The sequence below is a fragment of the Bubalus kerabau genome, chromosome 3, assembly GCF_029407905.1.
Source record: "Bubalus kerabau isolate K-KA32 ecotype Philippines breed swamp buffalo chromosome 3, PCC_UOA_SB_1v2, whole genome shotgun sequence".
Classification (NCBI taxonomy): domain Eukaryota; kingdom Metazoa; phylum Chordata; class Mammalia; order Artiodactyla; family Bovidae; genus Bubalus; species Bubalus kerabau.
The window spans coordinates 24,190,760-24,210,274 of record NC_073626.1 but is presented as its reverse complement, the minus strand read 5'-3'; the positions used below and the strand labels follow the sequence as shown (position 1 = coordinate 24,210,274).

The 19,515-nt window shown below is 50.0% G+C and overlaps 2 protein-coding genes across 2 annotated transcripts; one reads left to right on the top strand and one right to left on the bottom strand.

Annotated features, from left to right (window-relative positions):
- Positions 1-1,458: 1,458 nt before the first annotated feature.
- PRR3 (proline rich 3) lies at positions 1,459-6,587 on the bottom strand. Its single transcript, XM_055571012.1, has 4 exons — positions 6,373-6,587; positions 5,608-5,670; positions 3,025-3,315; positions 1,459-2,746 (listed from the first exon to the last, which is right to left on the bottom strand). Exons 1-4 carry the CDS (start codon positions 6,473-6,475, stop codon positions 2,640-2,642), a joined length of 564 nt encoding a protein of 187 aa, XP_055426987.1. The 5' UTR covers positions 6,476-6,587; the 3' UTR covers positions 1,459-2,639.
- Positions 6,588-7,570: 983 nt separating this feature from the next.
- GNL1 (G protein nucleolar 1 (putative)) lies at positions 7,571-19,510 on the top strand. Its single transcript, XM_055571011.1, has 12 exons — positions 7,571-7,709; positions 8,131-8,296; positions 8,655-8,791; positions 8,958-9,109; positions 9,226-9,297; positions 10,249-10,456; positions 10,614-10,709; positions 11,106-11,300; positions 13,644-13,822; positions 13,899-14,061; positions 14,301-14,441; positions 14,825-19,510. The coding sequence occupies exons 1-12, from the start codon at positions 7,637-7,639 to the stop codon at positions 15,064-15,066; spliced, it is 1,824 nt and encodes a 607-aa protein (XP_055426986.1). The 5' UTR covers positions 7,571-7,636; the 3' UTR covers positions 15,067-19,510.
- Positions 19,511-19,515: the final 5 nt, after the last annotated feature.

Sequence of the window (19,515 nt, the reverse complement as noted above, 5' to 3'; positions counted from 1 at the left end):
ACAGGACATATCGACTTATGGCCAATGACATAGAAGTTAGAGAGCTGAATGTTAGCTTGGAGGTAATTTCCTTTGCCTTTCCTCCATCCTGAGGCTTGGAACATGGATAAGTGAGCTAGAGCTTCATTTCAGACTGTGAATAGGAGGATTTGGCCCCAAGAACCATGGTGCTGAGAAGTGGGGGGAGCAAGGGTTCTGAATGAATACCAGAGGGCCTGGTGGCATGACTGTCATACATGCTTTGCACTGTCTTTTGATTTGTGAGAAAAATAAACTATGTTGCTTTAAGACTAATTTTGGTTTCTGTTACAACTGAACTTAAAACTGATACACTGGGCCATCCCAGGTGCTTAATATTTACAAAGTGAACCAGTGGACCGATGCTCATAGCTTCAGCCACTACCCAAATGCAGATAACTTAGATTAATGTCTCTAGTTTTAATCTGAGTACCAAACCTGTATATCCAACTACTTATTTTGTCTCTCTCCTTGGATGTCTTAAAAAGCAGCTCAGATTTAACCATTCCAAAAGCAAGTTTGTGGCCTTTGACCTGTTTCTTCCACTAACTTTCTTTTCGAACAGCACTTGGTTATGTAAGCCAACAACCCTCAGAAATCTAAAATACTTTCATTTTGACCTATTTCCAAATGTCCACTTTTCTTCCATTCTGCTACCCAAGTCCAAACCAACAACTCACTCAGACTACTCAACTTGCTAATGCCATTTCCAAGCTGGCCAGCTCCATACAAAGGTGATCTTTTTGTAAAACCAATCTATGATACTCACCTGCCTAAAAAGGCAGGTATCACAGGCTCTTCAAAGGCTTGTCTTATGACCCACATCCTTATATCCTGCACGGCCCTGAGTGCTAGCTCCTCTCCCTTCTCCCTGACTTCCCATTCTCCCCATCTCCTCTTAGCAACACCTCTGCCTGGATTCTGCTCTCCCACCTCGCCTCCTGCTTGTCCTCAGAGCTTGTCTCAGCTATCACCTCCCCAGACTCGTTATTTCGTATTCCCCCACGTCTCGCTTCTTTACAGCACTTTTGACAGGTACTTTACACATATTTGTGACTTGATGAACGTGTCTCCTCTTGTAGATTTTAAATTCATTGATTTTGGCTCTCCGTTATCTCTACAGTGTCTTGTATGCTGCCTGGCCCGCAGGCACTCTACCAGTATTTGCTCAAAGATTGCTTTGTCACCTCCACTCTATAACCATAAACACAGGTAAAATGTTTAAAAATGACTCCATGGACAGGCCATTCCTTTCTCCAACAAAACTTAGCCCTTGAATATAATGCAGCTGGTCCAGTTGATCTCCGCAGGGTAAGGGGCCCTGCTGGTTTCTTCAGACTGGGAGAAACATCTGTCAACATTCTAAATGAAGCATACACTGACTCCCAGCCTCCTCTGCACTTTGAGAGATGGCTGCAACACAGGGATTAAAGAAAATGCTTGTTTCCACTGCATTTATTACTAATATAAAAAAATGTTAAAAAAAAATTCATTCTCAGTTCTCCAACAGCTCTCATCCCTCCCTCTTGCCCACACAACTCCTGACCCATTTCCTCAGGGCCAGTTCAAAACTGAAACTGTTCACTGCCGTTTTCACAGAAAACAACCAGTGCCAGGGATGCAGGGGAAGAAGGTTGGAAGAGGGCGACAGTACTGTCCGAGTTCCACCCACTGGCCAGGTGGAGATTCACAGAATTCAAATGAAACGGCTGGTGGCCTCACAATGATGCAGTCTAACTAAAATAGGCTGGAGAGAGGAGAGGCCCATCTGAGCCTTTGGACGACATCGCTCGGGCCTGTGTCAATCCCGAGAAACCAACACGGGAAGGGTGAGACGACCAGGGAGGCGGTCTTGTGAAGTTTCACAGTTCTTCCTCGTTGGGAAGTGGGGAAAGTCTAGGGGGCACCAATGGCCCCACCCATTTTGGCGGAAAAACCTACTCTAGTGTTGGGAAGTCACGAAAATGCCACGGACACTGAGAAAGGCTACGGGGGTCGGGGGCAGGGGAATGCAGAGTTTCACAAAGCACAGTGACCACAGACCACAGCGGTGGGGATCATGCTACTGATGCAGGAACTACCAGATCCAAGAGCGGGGAGCGTGGCCTCTCAGGGACTGACTCTGCACCAGTCATCCGCACTTGACCCCAGGTCAGCCGACCGGGTGAGCGTCACAGGGCCGCTGATCACGCTGGGGCAGGGGTGTCACACGAAAAGGACTTAAAAACAAGCAGCGAGGAGGGAATGGTAGGAAACTGCTCCAGGGCTCTCAGGAATCCAGGGCGATACCCGGGGCTGGGTGGACAGATGCACAAGAAACAGCACCAAAGAGGTTTCCTGTTCCGCAGTCAGCCGGCGAGGGGGAAGAGGAGCCAGGAGGCAGTTGAATGGAGCAGTGATGGTCCTGGAGACGTCTCTGGAGGCTGGATCAGAAGAGTGCACGCCGCACACCAGTCATGGAACACAACTCTGGACCCCCAGTGGGAGGGGGCGGTGAGGGGGTGGGCGTCACTGACTGGGGGTGGTGCGAGCAACAGCCTCATGGTGGCCAGCACAGGGCTGCAGGGGAGAACGTGGCCGCCAGGCCGGGGACCCCTTCCAGTCTGGGTGGGGAGGCGGCCTCACAGCGGAGGCCCGTTGACGCCCGGGTGGTAGAAGGCACAGAGGTCCTCGTATCGACAGTGGCCCTTTTTGGCGAAGTGTCGGCAGACGGGGCGGTCAGATTTGTCTGTGAATAAGCGAAAATCGGGCAGTTTAAAATGTAAGAACGAACAAATCTAACAGAAAGCAGAGATAGAGAAGGCGGTCAGACTTCCTGCTTGCTACCATTTCCAGGTATTATGGAATGACAGTCTTTCTCGCGGGAGAAAAAACATTCAGGGCTACTCCTACTTCAAAAGGACAAAGGACAACCCAAAGCACAAGAGTCACGGGGATTCTAGGCATGAGGTCGCTCTGGGAGTGATGGGTATTAAATGTGTGCAGGCATAAAAAAATGGACCTCACCTTCCATAACCTGGGGTCCATCCTTGGGTGGGCAGGTATTCTTGATAAGAGACCAGCTTTTGAGCCTTCGAGGATTTCTCTGTTCTTTGTGAAAGCCTCCCCTGGAGGGACCCCCGTGGCCTGGTCCAGGAAAAGGAGGCTCGGCATTGACCCCCCACCAACCACGACCATATGGGCCAGACCTGGGGCCTAGGCCTCCCCGAATTGGGCCTCTGCCCCGGGGAGGAGGTGGGAGACTCAGCAGTGGTGGGATCATTGGTCCCCTTGATCCCGGAGGACCTCTGTGAAAAGCTGAAGAGACAGAGACAGAGACAGAGAGAGACACGGGAAGATGATCAATGACCAGATTAATACAGATAATGAAACCCTGATTTTGTTTTAAAAACGTTTTATTGAAGTATAATATATACACCAGAAATACACAATTTTAAGTGCACAACTCAATTATTACCAAGGTAAACACACCTATGTTCCCACTAAGACAGGCTAGAGAAGGGACAGAGCCTTATTAGCCCTTCAGAAGCCCCACCTTCTTGTGCCCCTCCTTGCCTACTATCCCACCCTCCTCCCCCAAAAAGCTGTCTTGACTTCTAGCACCATAGGTTAGTTTTTGAACTCTGTGCAAAGGAAATCATACAGTCTGCATTCTTTTCTGTCTGGATCCTTTGGTTCAACATAGTGTTTATGAGCTTCATCCAGGTTGCTCGTAGCAGGAGTTCCTTCATTTTCACTGCAGTGTAGTATTCTACCGCATGTACGCACAACTGATTTAGCCATTCTACTGATGGTGGACATGCTACTAGATTCCACATTTTTGTTATCGTGTGGGGATATAACAAAAAAAAAATGCTGCTATGAACATTTTTATTTAAGTCTTTGGTACACACATGGATGCATTTCTGTTGAGCATATACGTAGTAGAGGTATTATTGGATCCTTGAGTATATGTATGCTTATGTTTAAGAAATTAGAAACTTGGGTTGTTCCCATTCACACTCCCACCACCACCACAAACAAGCTGTTATTCCTTGACAACACTTGGTAATGATCTTTTTCATTTTTGCCATTCTGGTGGGTGTGAAAAGCGGTCTTTTGTTTTGAAACTGTGATTGTAACTAACATAAAACTTGCCACTTTAGTACTTAAGTGTGTATCTCTATAGTGTTAAGTAAATTCATGTTGTTGGAAAACAGTTCTCCAGAACTTTTCATCTTGCAAAACTGAAACTTAGTAGCTTCTAAATAACTCTTTCCCTCTCCTCCCCCCAGCTTCTGGCAACTACCATTCTACTTTCTGTTAGTATGAATTTAGTTACTTTATATACTTCAGATCAGTGGAACCATACAGCACTTTTTTGTGTGTGACTGGCTTAGCCTCAAGGTTCATCGGTGCTGTGGCCTGCTACAGGACTTTCTTCTTTTGAGGGGCAGAATCATATTCCATTACATGATTATACCACATTTTGTTTATCCATTCATCCATCAATGGGCATCTGGTGGCTTCCATATCCTGTCTACTGTGTATAGTGCTGCTATGAACATGGGTGTGTGACTCCCTCTTCAAGAGCCTGCTTTCCATTCTTCTGGGTAAACACCCAGAAGTGGAATTGCTGGATCACATAGTAGTTCTATTTTAATTTTTCAGGAATCGCCATACTGTTTTCCACTGTGGTTTCACCGCTTTACAATCCCATCAACAGTACACAAAGGGTTTGGTTTCCAAGTTATATGCTTTTATCTTGTCCTTATTTGATGACTAATGATGCTGTGTTCTTGTTCATGTTTTTGTCCATTTAGATCTCAGTTTTTATTAGGTGGCTGCTCTAGTCTTTTGCCCACTTTTCTAACAGATTGTCAGAGTTTTTTATATATTCAAGATTTTAACTCTTTATTGGTTATGTTTGTTTCAAGTATCTTCTACTCTATGGCTTCCTATTAACTTCTTAATGGTGTGATTTGATTAATAGAAGTTCGTATTTTCTAATGAAATTCACTTTATTTTTCCTTTATGCTTAGTGTGTTGCTTGTCTGCTTAAAAACTCTATTCTACTTTAAGACTATGAAATACATTTGTTTTCTAAAATTACTTCTTTACCCATGAATATCCAATTAACCTACCATGATTTGCTAAAAAGGCCATTATTTCAATTCCATCTTCAAGAATGAAATAACCATATGTGTGTGGGCCTGTTACTGGACTCTTTATGCCATTCTGTTAATTTATATGTCTATTTTTGGGCCAATACCACACTGTCATAATTGCTACAGCTTTAAAATAAGTCTTGATATTCAGAGTAAGCCCTTCCCCTTAAAAAATTGTCTTTGCAATTTCTCACCCTGATCCTTTGCATTTCCATACAATAATGTAGAATGCTTATTTCTACAAAAACATTGTAGGGATTATAAGTGGGAATGCAATGGACCTATGGGTTAATTTTGGAAGAACTGTCATTTTATAACATTGAGTTTTTCATTTAAGTACAGAATTCTTGATCTTTTTTTTTTTAATCCCTTGTGGGTTTTAGTCCCTCCCTTGCTCCCTTTTCAGGACCCAATCAAAGGATCAGAGCCCCTTTCTTCTCACCTGACTTGGGGTCACCAGGCTTTCCATTGGCCATGGGGGGAGGGCCCAGAAGGCTGGGTGGTCCTAAGAGTAGACATGAAAATATGGTCATCAGAATGGACTAAAAAACTGATAATCCTGTTCTTATATGCTTTCCTTCTATTACTCATTTCTTAACCAGTAAAGCCAGATATATTCTCAACAGTGTTATGGGTTCTGACGCCCATCTATTTCCAAAGCATTTTCAGGATTTGCAAAGTGGAGACTCAGCCCTGTCACGGCGTATAATGAGAAAACGATACCTACAAACTTTCTCTCTCCCTTACATTGTTGCTATCCAATAGATCCCAAGTGATTCCAGAGGTAAAACCAATCCCTCTCTTTAACTGGCCAATCAGATACTTCTCCCCTAACCCTACCCGCAAGGAGTTCACAGAAAGCTCTACTTCCACCTTCCCCATGCAAGTGTGGTCACAAACTGTCATCCCAGTCATCGCAATCTGCAACTTCTCTAGGGCCCCTCTCCCCCTGACGTTTTGCGGCTGCGCACATAAGTTCTTTATCTCCTCTCCCTTCTTTAGAAAGGTTTAGAGGCCAGTTTGAAGTTGAAGATTCAAGTAAAAGAACTCATTTAGTGTTCCATCCCACACAGGCTTCTCCCCAAGCCCCCGCCCCAGCGCGTGCGCCCTTCCTCCCGTCATAGCCTTCTCCCCCGCATCTTTTCAGCTCTAACCCTTCGCCTCGACAGGCTGACAGGCATGTGCGCACCCCTCCAGGGCTCCTCACCGATGGGGCTCCCATCCTCCTCGTCTCCAGTCTCATCCCGCTCTGGCAGTGGGGGCTGCTGCTGCAGCTGCTGCTGCTGATTCTGCTTCTTTCGTTTCGGCATCGTGGTTGCGGCAATGGCTGCAGCGGGATTTGGAGGGCAGTGAGGAAGGGGCACGCTGGGATTCTGTTTCCGCTTCCGGGGGGCGCGGTGGACACTGAGGCTGAGGCTCCCGCCATTTCACTTCCGGAAGGATGCGGGGAATCTTTGTGCGGCTCTTCTCGCATCAGCCGCCTCCCGCAGTCTCTGCCAGGCAGGGCAGCAATCTCAAACCTTTCCGTTGCTGCGTTGCTATAAACGCTTTGAAAAAGTTGCTAGCTCCTCCCCCTCGCTGAAAAAAAAATCCACAACCGGCTGCTCCTCACAGTCTGCCATAGAGTCGACAGACTCTCGGGCCAGAAGGCCTGAGAAGAGAAGGCTGTCGCATCCTGAGATCGCCATATCCGGTCCCCGGTTTCTATGGTAACAGCTGCAGGTACAACTTGGTGCCCTATGACCTCCCTCCAAAAATCCTTGCCCCATCTGGGTTTCTCTCCTCGGCGGCGCTTGCATTTATGATCTGTAAGCCTGCTCCTTATCATCGTTCCCACAAGGAATCTGGGTCCCAGCAGGGCTCTGCCCAGGGCTCTCCATACCGCCACCCGCCCTTCAAGACCTCTGACCCGGCCCCCAGTGTAGTTCAGTAACTCAGCTGCCTTCCCGGGACGCGCAGTCGCGCCTTTCCTCTAAGGCCCAGCTGGAGGATTGGTAAAGTAGCTTAGGCGTGTCCACGCCCCTTTCTCCCCAGGTGGTAGGACCCGCCCTCCGCTCCACCGCCCCCTCCAGGTGAGTGGTAGCTTCTCCCCGGCGCGCAAGGTAGTGATGACACGCGTCCCCCCTCCTCTGAAGGCGAGTTGGTAGCGTCCGTGACGAAGTTAGCCCGATCCTCCCACGCGCGCCTCCTTCCTCGCCGCCGCAGCGCCCTCTCAGTGCCACTGGCTCTCACGTGCGGGTAGCCTACCCTGCATCATCCTCTTGCCTCGCTCTCACTGGGAAGTGGCTGTATTTCCCCGTTGTCTTCCACCCGGGCCGCCCGGGCGCAGCGGCCGGGCCCGCCCGCTGACGTCACCTTCCAGCCCCGCCCCCTCCAGGGTCCCGGGCCCTTGCGGCGGGGGCTGCCCCGGTGGGAGTCAGTTGAGGCGGCGGGAGCTCGGCGGAGGGCGGGCCAGGTGACTGGTCCGGGCCATGCCGAGGAAGAAGCCTTTCAGCGTGAAGCAGAAGAAAAAGCAGTTGCAGGACAAGCGGGAGCGGAAGCGAGGTCAGTGCGGGAGCCGGAGGAGGGGGCGGGGCTCGGACTCCCGCACATCTGGAAGGAGGGGTGTGCCCGCCTCACCTCTGGGAGGCGTGGGAGGGGGTGGCGGCCGCGTGCCGACGCGCGTGGGCGACCGCGGAGGGGATTCCCTCACCCCAGCCCCCTACATCTGGAAGGGGTGGGGAAGGATGGAGAGTTGGGGGAGGGGAATCCCTCCAGCTCCAACGGGGCGCCATCCCCGCAGATCCCTGGAGGAGGAGGAGTGCCTCCCCCCACGCACATCCGGAAGGGTCCTGGGCATAGTAGTTGGGAGGGCCCGGTCTCAAAAGAAGTGCGGTAGTGTGGGGAGGAGCCAGGCCGACCGGGGAGGGGGTCTTTTGGCCCCTGAGAACTGGCCAGCACTGGCGTCACCGGCTCCTCCCCGCAGGGCTTCAAGATGGGCTGCGATCCAGTTCCAACAGCCGCAGCGGGAGCCGAGAGCGGCGGGAGGAGCAAACCGACACCTCGGACGGGGAGTCTGTGACCCATCACATCCGCAGGCTCAACCAGCAACCTTCCCAAGGGCTGGGCCCGCGAGGCTATGACCCAAATCGGTGAGAGTGGGCGGGGGGCTCTGGCCCAGGTTTCCCCGCCTACCCGGAAGTCAGAGCGTTGGGGGAAAGCAGGCTGCTGCTGGTGGAGGCTTGAAACTGGAGGAGATGGGGGAGGGCTGGGATACCACGGTTCTCCACGGGCCGCTAGGGCACAAGGGAAGCTTGTGGAGCGGGCCACAATCTTCCCTTCCGCAGAACCTGGAGAGAGTTTGGCTTTTTCTGGACGAAACTTAGGGAAGGCCCTTTGTTGCACGAAAGAGATTTGGGGGAGGGCCGACTGAGAAGCGAGACTTGAAGTCTGGAGAAAAGAGTTTGTGGCCAAGGATTGCGATGGATGCTGTGGTCCCTTCCCTGTTAGATACCGGCTGCATTTTGAGCGAGACAGCCGGGAGGAAGTGGAGAGGAGAAAGAGAGCTGCCCGGGAGCAAGTGCTACAGCCCATCAGTGCTGAGCTGCTGGAGCTGGACATCCAAGAGGTCTACCAGCCCGGCTCTGGTGAGTGAGAGCCCAGCGCCTGGATGCTTGGGACAGGCAGTGGGCTGGGGAAAGGAGTTTGGAAGAGTTAAGAGCCTACTGGGAGAAAGAAGGGGTCTGGGAGACATGCACGCTTTAGTCTTAAAACTATTCTGAAACTTATTTGGACTTTTTCTTGATTATTCAGTCCTGGACTTTCCCCGACGCCCACCTTGGAGCTATGAGATGTCTAAGGAGCAACTGATGAGCCAGGAGGAACGGAGCTTCCAGGAGTATCTTGGGAAGATTCATGGGGCTTACACCTCTGAGAAACTCAGCTACTTTGAGCACAATCTGGAGGTGAGACTAGAGTGGGGACAGGAGTGGGGCATAGTCACCCATGGCCAAATTGGTTTGAGTCAGGCAGGAGAGTGACTCTGGGCTCAAGTTCTCTTTCATTGATTTTGTCTTTTCAGACATGGAGGCAGCTGTGGCGAGTGTTAGAGATGTCTGATATTGTTCTGCTGATTACTGATATCCGACATCCAGTGAGTCCTGGGATGAGAGTGGGCAAGGGGCAGGAGGGAGGGAGGTTCTGGTGGGGTAAAGGGCAGAGGCACTAGTTGGGAGATAAAGAGGTAATCCCTTCCTTTCCAGTCTCCTCTACCCTGCTGACGTCTGCAGTTGGGAACTCAGTTTTTATTCATCAGTGTCAGAGCCTTTCACTCCTCCTCTGGCCAACCGCCCCTCCTGTTCTTTAACCCTTTGATGGAAAACTGTTCCTGTTTCCTAGCACACCAGGGCTAATAGGAAGTCTCAGTGTGGAGCTCCAGGGAAGTCTGTGAAGTGGGCTTCCCTGCCATATGAGTCTCTACAGAACTCAGCCTCACTTGGGATGCTAGGGTAGTGGTTAAGGCTCTAGACAAGCTGCTGGATGGCTCTCCTGTGATCTGGCTGTGCTGCTTCACTGTTGTTCTCTAGGGGGAGAAAGGGAGGTCTAAAGTCTGTGTGGATATTTAGGTTGGAGATCATTAACATGTACACGTACCCCCTACGTAGTCGGAGACATACATGTGCATTCACACACTCACTTAAACAGCTACACATGCTCAATGCAAACCTCATACGTGCATGCCGGCACATAAGCTTGTGTACACATGCAGACAGATGTGTGTGTAAAACTAGATATTAATTTCTATCCCAGCCCTCATCCCTGTGAGTGATTCTAGCATTTATCCCCCGTTGCTAGGTCTGCTTCCTTGTTTTTAGCTATTTACCATCCCTGATCGGGCCCACAGGGAATGCCCAGAGACAGACATACAGGTGATGCTCACCGCTGCTTTGTCTCCCTAGTTCAGTTTGGCTGATCTGTCCTTGTTGCCCCAGAATCTGCTACCACCAGGTTCTTCTCTCCAAGCTGTGCCTGGTGAGTAGGGCGCTGCAGGCAGAGAACTCTGGGTTGACCTTGCATCACTCCCTCCTCCTATATCCTGTTCCAGGTTGTGAATTTCCCACCAGCACTTTACGAGTACGTGACTGGAGAGCTTGGGCTGGCCCTGGTGCTTGTCCTGAACAAGGTGGATCTGGCCCCCCCAGCTCTCGTGGTTGCCTGGAAGCATTATTTCCATCAACACTATCCCCAGCTCCACATTGTTCTTTTCACCTCTTTCCCTCGGGATCCCCGCACCCCACAGGACCCTAGCAGCGGTGAGTGGGCAGTGAGGAGGGCAGTGTGGGAGATGTGGCGGGGGCGGGGGGCAGGGGACAAAAGGGAGGACCTGATCTGGGGTCTGAGGGTGGTGGGAGGGAGGGGGTACCTGAGCCCCATGGGGTGAGCTCATGCTTTTGCACCCTCTGATCTCAGTCTTGAAGAAGAGTCGGAGGCGGGGAAGAGGATGGACTCGGGCTCTGGGGCCAGAGCAGCTGCTGAGAGCCTGTGAAGCCATCACTGCGGGGAAAGGTATGTGCCCCTTCGAGGCGAAGCATGGGGGCCAGTGGGGGGGACCCAGGGCCCCAAATCATTTTGCATACCTTTCCTCTAGTATCGACTCAGGCAAGAGGCCACAGGGAGGGCCAAGAGAAGAAGCTGCCTGACTTGGTAGGACAAGGGAGGCAGCCGGGAGGCAGGAGCCCCTGTGGCTGACTGCCTTCAGTCTTGCTGGTGCTTTTTAGAGACTCAGAAATGCACCTGATTCCAGGGTGGGGTCAAGTGAAGGCTGGGGAGGTTGCTTTTATGCAGCTTGGCTCTGCGAGATCCAGAGGGAGCCACTTACCTCGACTGTGCAGAGCACTGTCTCCGCCATCATGGGCAGCGGCCCTGGGGAGAACTACCTCCTCTTTCTCCTTCCCTGCACAGTGGACCTGAGCAGCTGGCGGGAGAAGATTGCCCGGGATGTGGCCGGGGCCACCTGGGGTAGCGGCTCTGGGGAGGAGGAGGAAGAGGAGGACGGGCCGGCCGTCCTGGTGGAGCAGCAGACTGACTCCGCGATGGAGCCGACAGGCCCCGCGCGGGAGCGCTACAAGGACGGGGTGGCGACCATCGGCTGCGTGGGTAAGGAAGTAGCGGCTGCCTAGGAGGCACAGGGTTTCAGTACTTGGGAAATAGAGAAGGTGGTCAGGTCCCTTTAGGCTCCAGGGTCTCTGAGGCCAGAGGAGGCTGTCTGCCATGGCCAAATGATCACAGGACACCTGAGTTAAGTTTGCCTTCTTAGCTTATTGATCTCGAGCAAGGGATCTACCAACTCTCAGTCTCAGTGAATTTGATTTGAAAAATGAGGACAGTGATGCTCAGTTAAAAGAATGGATGGAAGGAAGCAGGAGAAGAGTATAGAGAGAGCTGAACAAAGTCTGACAAATAGTGATAATAGTAATAACAATAATTGTTAAAATTGTGTGATGCTTGATGTGAAGTGGTCACTGTTATGTAACTTACATATTAAGTTTTTTAGTTGTAATAATTAGTCCATCATAAATCATAGCAAGAGCTTAGCAAGTATCAGGTTCCTTCTTGGTCTTAACTCTTTTAGTCTGTTGTAAAGAGAATCTTCTCTTAATTAAGAGCTTTGTCTCTGCTCTCAGTGGGGGATAAAGGAATGTAAATGGTAGGGATGGGCAAGACAAAGCAGAGAGTGTGGTCAGAGGCAGTCCCAGTTTAGGGGAGAAATGAGACTTGCTCAGAACAGAGGCAGAGGTGGGGAGACAGGTCAGGATATATTTTGAAGGTAGAAAACACAAGATTGCTGAGGAGTTGCACTTGGGTTGCATAAACAAAGTTTTATACTGAGCAGCGGGAACACTGAAGTAGGAAGACTGGGAGAGGAGCAGATTTGGAGGGATTGGGGAAGGGAATCAAATTAAGTTTGAGAGTCTTTTTAAATATCCCAGGTGGAGACGCTGACTAGGCAGTGGGCCAGGAGCTTAGAGGAGAGAACTGGAGATTTGAATTTGAATGAGATTTAAACTTGGGAAGCCAGTAGTGTACATAAATGGTGATTAAAGCCATGGGATGGGATGAGATGTGGGAGAGGAGATAGATGGAGAAGAGACTAGGCTAGTATTTAGAGGCTGGGCAAAGCAGAATGAAATCAAGAGTGTTCCAACAGGCAAATGAAGAAAGTCTGGAGAGGAGAGGAGGGCTCAGTCGTGTTGACTGTCGCTGACAGGTCAAGAGCGGTAAGAACAGAGACTTGCTCAGCAAGTTGGGCAACATGGAGATCAGCGATTTCGTGGGTGGAGAAGAGAAAGCCAGATTAGGGTGGCGGACGAGAGGATGGGGAATGACATGGTAATGTTGTATGAGTAAGGAGCCAGACACAACAGCATCCATACTGTACAATCCCATTTGTGTAAGGCTCCAAAGCTGTAGAATTGAACTCCACCAGCCATTCAGGATTCACAGGCCACAGAACTGAAAGGAAAGTGAAGAAGCAGAATTCTGTACCCCTTGGGATCAGGCTCCCATGAGCACAGGGAGAGGGTTATGATCAAGAAGGAATGGATGGGGCCTCTGAGGAAGTGAGTCACTCTCTGCTCAGGGTGACGTGGGGGTTCATCAGGCATGTTTATGTTTTACGTGTTTTGTGTGTGTGTTATAATTTATAGTCACAAAGAAGATGGTGTGAAGAAGTGGTGGCAAAAAATAGACAAGTCTTAAGGAGTTTACTATAAAGGGGAGAGAAGAATGGAGTTGTCAAAGGAGAGTTGTCTCCCAGCCCCTTTCGAGAGGAAATATAATCAAGGAGCCCATGGCTAGGGAGGGCTAGCTGTACTGTTTCGTTTTATATAAGGGACCTGAGCCTCCCTGGAGTTTGGTACCTGTGGATATACCAGCTGTGCGTGCGTGTGTTGTAAAGAGAGCACAGTCAGCACCAGGGTGCATCTCTGCCTGGCCTCAGTCAGCTGCTGACCGGGCAGAGTTGCGTTTTACGAGGCTGGAGTTTTGCCAGATGACTAAGAAGGGGAGAGGCAGGGCCAGGGAGTTGAAGCTCCTTGAAAGGGACTGGCTATTGCGCTGGACCGTGGAATCTAAGTTGAATAAGAAGGGAGGTGAGGGCATGAGCCCATGTTGGTCAGGGTCAGAGGCTCATTGGAATAGAGGATCCAGAATAAGTGAGCTGGAAAGATGAGGTGTCAGGCAGAGAGAGAGGTGCTTGTAGGTGGGATTTGGAAGGTGTGAAGTGACAGGCCCAGGGTAAGACCACAGAGCGGGGTGGAGGAAACATCTGGGAGATCCTGGCGCTGGGAGGCCAGAGCCTGGTTTGTAACTTGTGATGTTGTACCGCTTCTGTCCTTCCTTTCTGCGCCTTAGTTTCCCATTCATCTATAGCTACAGCACCATGTCCTACCTGTCACAGAGTAAGGATCTGTCAGTGTTAATTTTCCTTGTCTTCCTTAGGTTTCCCCAACGTGGGCAAGTCCTCGCTGATCAACGGGCTGGTAGGCCGAAAGGTTGTGAGTGTCTCCAGAACTCCGGGCCACACCCGATACTTTCAGACCTACTTTCTCACTCCCTCCGTGAAGCTCTGTGACTGTCCCGGCCTCATATTCCCCTCGCTTCTGCCCAGGCAGTTGCAGGTACAGGGCAGAGGGCCAGCAGTGGGGAGAAGGCAGGAGATCGAGGCAGGTGCTGAATGCTCTTACCTCCCCTCAGGTCCTGGCGGGGATCTACCCTATCGCCCAGATCCAGGAGCCGTACACCGCCGTGGGCTACCTGGCCTCCCGCATCCCCGTGCAGGCCCTGCTCCATCTGCGCCACCCAGAGGCCGAGGACCCCTCTGCAGAACACCCCTGGTGTGCCTGGGACATCTGTGAAGGTGGGCTCCACGTGTCTGGCTTTCCTCCCCTGGCCCTGTCTCTTCTTCTGTCCTTCCTCAGAGGTCCTGCCATCCTGATGGGGCAGCTGGCTGGTCACCCATAGACCCTGTCTCAGGGCCAGCAAGATCTTGGGCCTGGAATATTCTGGGAGAAACTGGAAGGACTGTATTAGGGGTGTGGGATGATGGTGACTGGGCCCAGTTGATGGTCTTCCATCCCCATCCTTCTCTCCCTCCAGCCTGGGCAGAGAAACGTGGTTACAAGACAGCCAAGGCCGCCCGAAACGATGTGTACAGAGCGGCCAACAGCCTCCTGCGGCTGGCGCTGGATGGCCGCCTCAGCCTGTGTTTTCATCCCCCAGGCTACAATGAGCAGAAAGGTCAGTCAGCCGGTGATCCTCCCCAGCCCCTGCTGTAGAAGAGGCAGAAGGGTGTGGGCTTTGTGGCCACACTGTGTGAGGATTCGGATTCTGCCCCCATCGGCCAGCTCTGTGTGACTAAGTAGGTCTGAGATGACTTTCCAATCTACAAAACCAGGGTGCTTAGTTGCTCCTGGCAAGGAGGTGGCAAGATGGGAGTTAATGTGTGCAAAGCTTCTGTTCTGTGCCCAGCACAGGAGAGGGTGAATGAATGAGCGCACAATATATGCCAGCAGCTATAAAAATGGTTGTCATTCTTAGTCTTTGCCTCTTCCCCATCTTTGCCTGGCGTTAGTTTCTTGCTCAAAACTCTCCCCCATTCTTTTTCTGTTTTGGTTCCCCAGGCACCTGGGAGTCCCATCCAGAGACCATGGAGCTGGTGGTTTTGCAGGGCAGGGTGGGGCCAGCGGGTGACGAGGAGGAGGAGGAAGAGGAAGAGCTGAGCAGCTCCTGTGAGGAGGAGGGAGAGGAGGACCGGGATGCGGATGAGGAGGGGGAAGGGGATGAGGACACCCCAACCTCGGCTCCAGGGTCCAGCCTGGCCGCCCGAAACCCTTATGCCCTGCTGGGCGAGGACGAGTGCTGAGTCCCTGCCCTACTCCATCTCCCCACCTCCCCAGTATCTTTGCTTTTGGACTGACCCGGGGGTCTCTCCCGTCTGCTGCCCCAGTTGTGAATAAAGATTGTCTGCTTTGTAGCCCCTTCCCTAGATGGACTGAGGTGAGAGCAGCTCTCAGGCTGACAGTTGTGGGAGGCTGGCTGCTCTTCTCCCTTCTCTTTTTGTGCATTCTCTTTGCAAAAGAAGAGTTCTCTTAGGAGTTAATTCAGTGGGTTCTGAGGCCCAAAACCGTTCCCTCTGTTCATGCTCCCACTTGTACCTTAGGAACTGTGTCATCAACATGGTGAGGGGAGGTCATTTCAGGCTTTTGAGGCCTGGTCAAAGTCCAATCCCCTTTGGTCCCTCTGGTGTTGGAACAACCCCCATGCGCCCCCTGCTGTCAGTCCTGGGTTATACCAGGAACTTGTGGGAGAAGCAGCAGTAAGAGATGTCACAGCTGATGTCTCCAAGTGAGATTTTTTAACAGGATTTATTCAAATTCAACAAATATTTATTGAGGTCTGTGTCTAGACTTATGCTAAGCACTGAGCATATAAAGCTGCACAAACAGGCCTGACCTAAATATACAGCCTGGCCATGATCAAGACCTCATTAATCAGGCACCCAACTTTTTGGATTAAGATGGGTGTATAATGTTCTCCAAATCCTTAGGGCTCATACGGTATAATTCTAGAACTTCCTGTTGGTGGAGATACTTAGCTAAGACTTGATGCTTGTGAAAATGTTAATTAAATGTGTACGAGTAGTCTTAATTACTGGCAAACAAGTGGGGTGCACATTTATGATCTGAGCAGAAGAGCCCTGTAAGTGCAGTATTAAGTCTCATTATAGAGCTTTAACACTAAGGATCTGCTAGATTCAAACGGGAGGACACACACCCAGCCTCCTGAATCCCATTTACCCTGGTTTGGGATGGAGCCAAGGAGACCCAGTGCATGGTCTGGGCTGTCTTATGATATCAAGTGCAATTCAGCAGAGGTCAGCTCTTCTGTGAGTCAGGGCGCTTTAGGCCTTGCTGTACATCCCCTTTGATAAGCAAGCAGCTGGACTCCTAGATTTCATTCTTGGAGAAAAGGAAGAATGAGCTTTGGTTCATTGGCTGCCACAATGTTGTCTGGGTTGGTGGTAGCAAAAAGTGTTATTTGATAGGTTAGCCATCAGGGGTAGGGGTGAGGAGAAGAGGGCATATGATTCCTCTCTCTAAAGCGTTCTGTTCAGGTTCTGGGTCTCAGGCTACTTTTCATTCCAGCAGAGACCCAGTCACCCCAGGAGCAAAAGGGGCTGAGGTGAACTGGCCCATATTTGGGTCATTTCTTCCAGCTCCCTCCTCCTCTGGTCCCAGTGAGGACATAAGCTCTGGAATTTGCATTCCAGTGCAAAGTTTAAATACAGCATGTGAATGTGTGCAAAAGTTGCCCACAATGTGCTGTAAAAGAGAAAAAGTTTCAGTGGAGAGATAAACCCATCTGTCTCCCATCTTGCACTTTGTACCCTCAGGGCTAGGTCTGTTGACAGAAAAAGGGGGACCCTTACTGAGCATCCTGTGAAGGTTCGTAATGGTCAGGAAGCTCAGGGGACTTCTCTACTGCTGGAGGTGGGATGGGGACATTGGAATTGTCTCAAAAAGTGGAGAAAAGTGAGAAAAATCAGATTTCTATTTAAGCCCTTGTCTCTGTGCCACGTCTCTTCACTTGTCTTTATCTTGTTCTATCTTATGAGTTTCACCAGGAGCATTTGGGAGGTCTGGGGGTGGAGGTGAAAGTTGAGACCTGATGCTGGAGGGGAAGCCAAGGAAGAGGGTTTTTATGCTGAAGACCTGGATGGAAGCAGTGCTAACATCCCCAAGAGGCTAGAGATGGCAAATGATTCTTCCCAATCAGTACTCACTCTGTAGGAAAGTGACACTGGGAAAAGAACTATCTTAGCAACAAACAGATTTGGAAGGAGAAGGATAAATAATAACCCAACACCAGTGTCTGAGGTGGAAACTGACTAAAAGGGGACAAAGGAAACCAGGGGTCCAGTTCTGAAATACCCAGGACTCCTGTGCTCACACCCCTCCTGGGACATATCCACTGTGGAGACACTTGACTGTGGTGGTCTCAGGCGCTGGGAGTTTGCACAGCTGGCCAGTCTCGTCTCTTGATGGCCAGAAACTAGTACTTCTTATTCATGCTGTAATTCCATCTAGATGTTGAGCAAGTTCTTCTGAGCTTCCCTTTTTCTAGACTGACTTCCAGTCATGGTTCTGGGACAAAGTAGCTGTGTGTGGTCCAGAGTAGATCATTGATACCATCAACAACATTGGTTGAAAACAATGTGTGTCAGGCATGCTGAGTTCTGGGACAAAAACACTGAGTACAGGCGTAGACCGTACCCTCCAAGAACAGAACAGCCAGATAGTAATGATACTACTCCATGTCACCATGTAAATTATAGAAGAATTGCTGTACGTGAGTACTGAATTGTAACTAATTAACGTGTCTAGAACTATAATCACCCCAAGAATCCATTCACCAATTGAACATTTGTCCATTTGTCAACAATTACTGTTTGTCAGTCACTGCTAAGTGGTAAGTGATACAGAACTAGTCCTTTGTGGAGCTCTCAATTTATTAGAATATGAAAACAATTTAATAATTACCCCAAAAGTGTGATAAGTGCTGTGAGAAGGGTGGTACAGGGCTCTGTGGGGTAGTGGTGGCTTCATGTAGAAGGGTCTTGTGATGTTGCTAGAAAGAAGTGGAGGACAGAGCTGGAAGCTGTGATTGTACAGCAAGTTATATAAGACTGGGGGAAAAAAAAATCAGTGGTCTGTGGTAAAGAATTGCTGTGGGAACACCCAACAGGGGCCAGTCTTGGTGAGTCAGAAAAAGTCTCCTAGAGGGACAGAGGTCCAAGCTGAGGCCTGAAAACTGAGCAGGAGTTAGCCAGGCATTGAGAGGGAAAGAGCATTCCAGAGGGGAAAGCAAAGGATAGGAACAAGCATGTGGCAGTTTGGAAGACTAACTGGTTCAGCATGGCTGGGGCAGAGGGTGCAAGGGGGGAAAGGTGAAGCTGGAGAGGTAGGCTTGGGTTAGCTCTTCCTGGGCCTCATCAGCCATGCTAAAGATGAAGGCTTCATCCAGAGCGGCACTGAAGAACTTCAAGCCTAAGACCAAGGAGGAGAGATTTGTGCCTTAATGTCAGTTCGGTTGCACTGTGGAGACTGGTTTGGAAAAGGGAGAGTGATCAGAGACTTTTGCGGAGATCCCAGAGAAAGACTGGAAACCAGAATTAAATTAAAGGGCTTGGGGGAAGAGAGGTGTGGCTGCAGACGGATTTGGGCATCAGTAGCATAGAGGTGGGAAGAGGGTAGCTGAGATCCTTGAGAGCTGAGGAAGAATGTGGAGAATATACAAGGGAGGGCAGGGAAAGAGGAACCAGCAGACAGGATAAAACCTTGGAAGTGTGGTGCACTGAAAGCCAAGGAAGGAAGAAGGAAGGGCACAGTGAATGCTGCTGAGGGTTAATGACAAGAAGGAAGAATGTCCACTGGGTTTAGTAAAAAGAAGCCTTGCTGGTCTTGGTGGGAGCAGCTGCATTGGACAGGTGGGATCAGAAGTGCCAGATGTCAGGGGATTGAGAATAATTTGGAGGAAAGAAGTGAAGGCAGTGGAGAAAAGGAGATAATTTTTAAAGAAGTTTGATTGTGTTTGGAAGGAGAGAAAAATGGAGAGAGCAGCGTATATAAAATTGAAAAAAAAATTTGCTTTTAAGTTTTGAACGCTTTAACATACTGTTTAGAAGGGTTGAGTGGAGGAGGAAAGGCTGAAAATGCAGGAAAGTGGGGATTAGTGATGGAACAAGCCCTGGAGAGCGGGCGGGGGCGGCACTGACAGTCCCGGCGCAGGGATTACCCTCCCACGGGAGCCTGGTGGCTTCTGTCCTAGTCGGAGGAGACAGCGCTGACATTCAGCCGGTTTGCACTGGTACTGTTCAACCAGTTGTTAAAACACTTCTGTACCAGTTAGTAAGTAGTATAAGAGTAACTGCAATAAGCAGTAAAAATGATTAATAAGATACATTATAATATGAACTCATCAGTTCAAGTGTAAGAGACCGCGACAGCCATTGGCAAAAGGGGCTTCCCGCTGTACCTGAGACGCTTTGCAGCGCCATCTGCCGGTGGGGTAGCGTCACTGCAGGCTAAGCGGCTGCTTTGAGCCTTATTAAACTCTTTAAAATTGCCTGTTCAAATTATCTTTGAATTATGGAGTTGCTATTGCTTCTAAATAGTTTAGCTTCTGCTTTGATTTTCTTGCTAGTACATTGTCATTCTTGCATCAGTAGTAAATAGCAGTGTTTTAATATTTACAAATTTAAGAGTTTTTAATAAACTATTAAAGCCAAACTTGAATAAAGAGATAAAGTTTG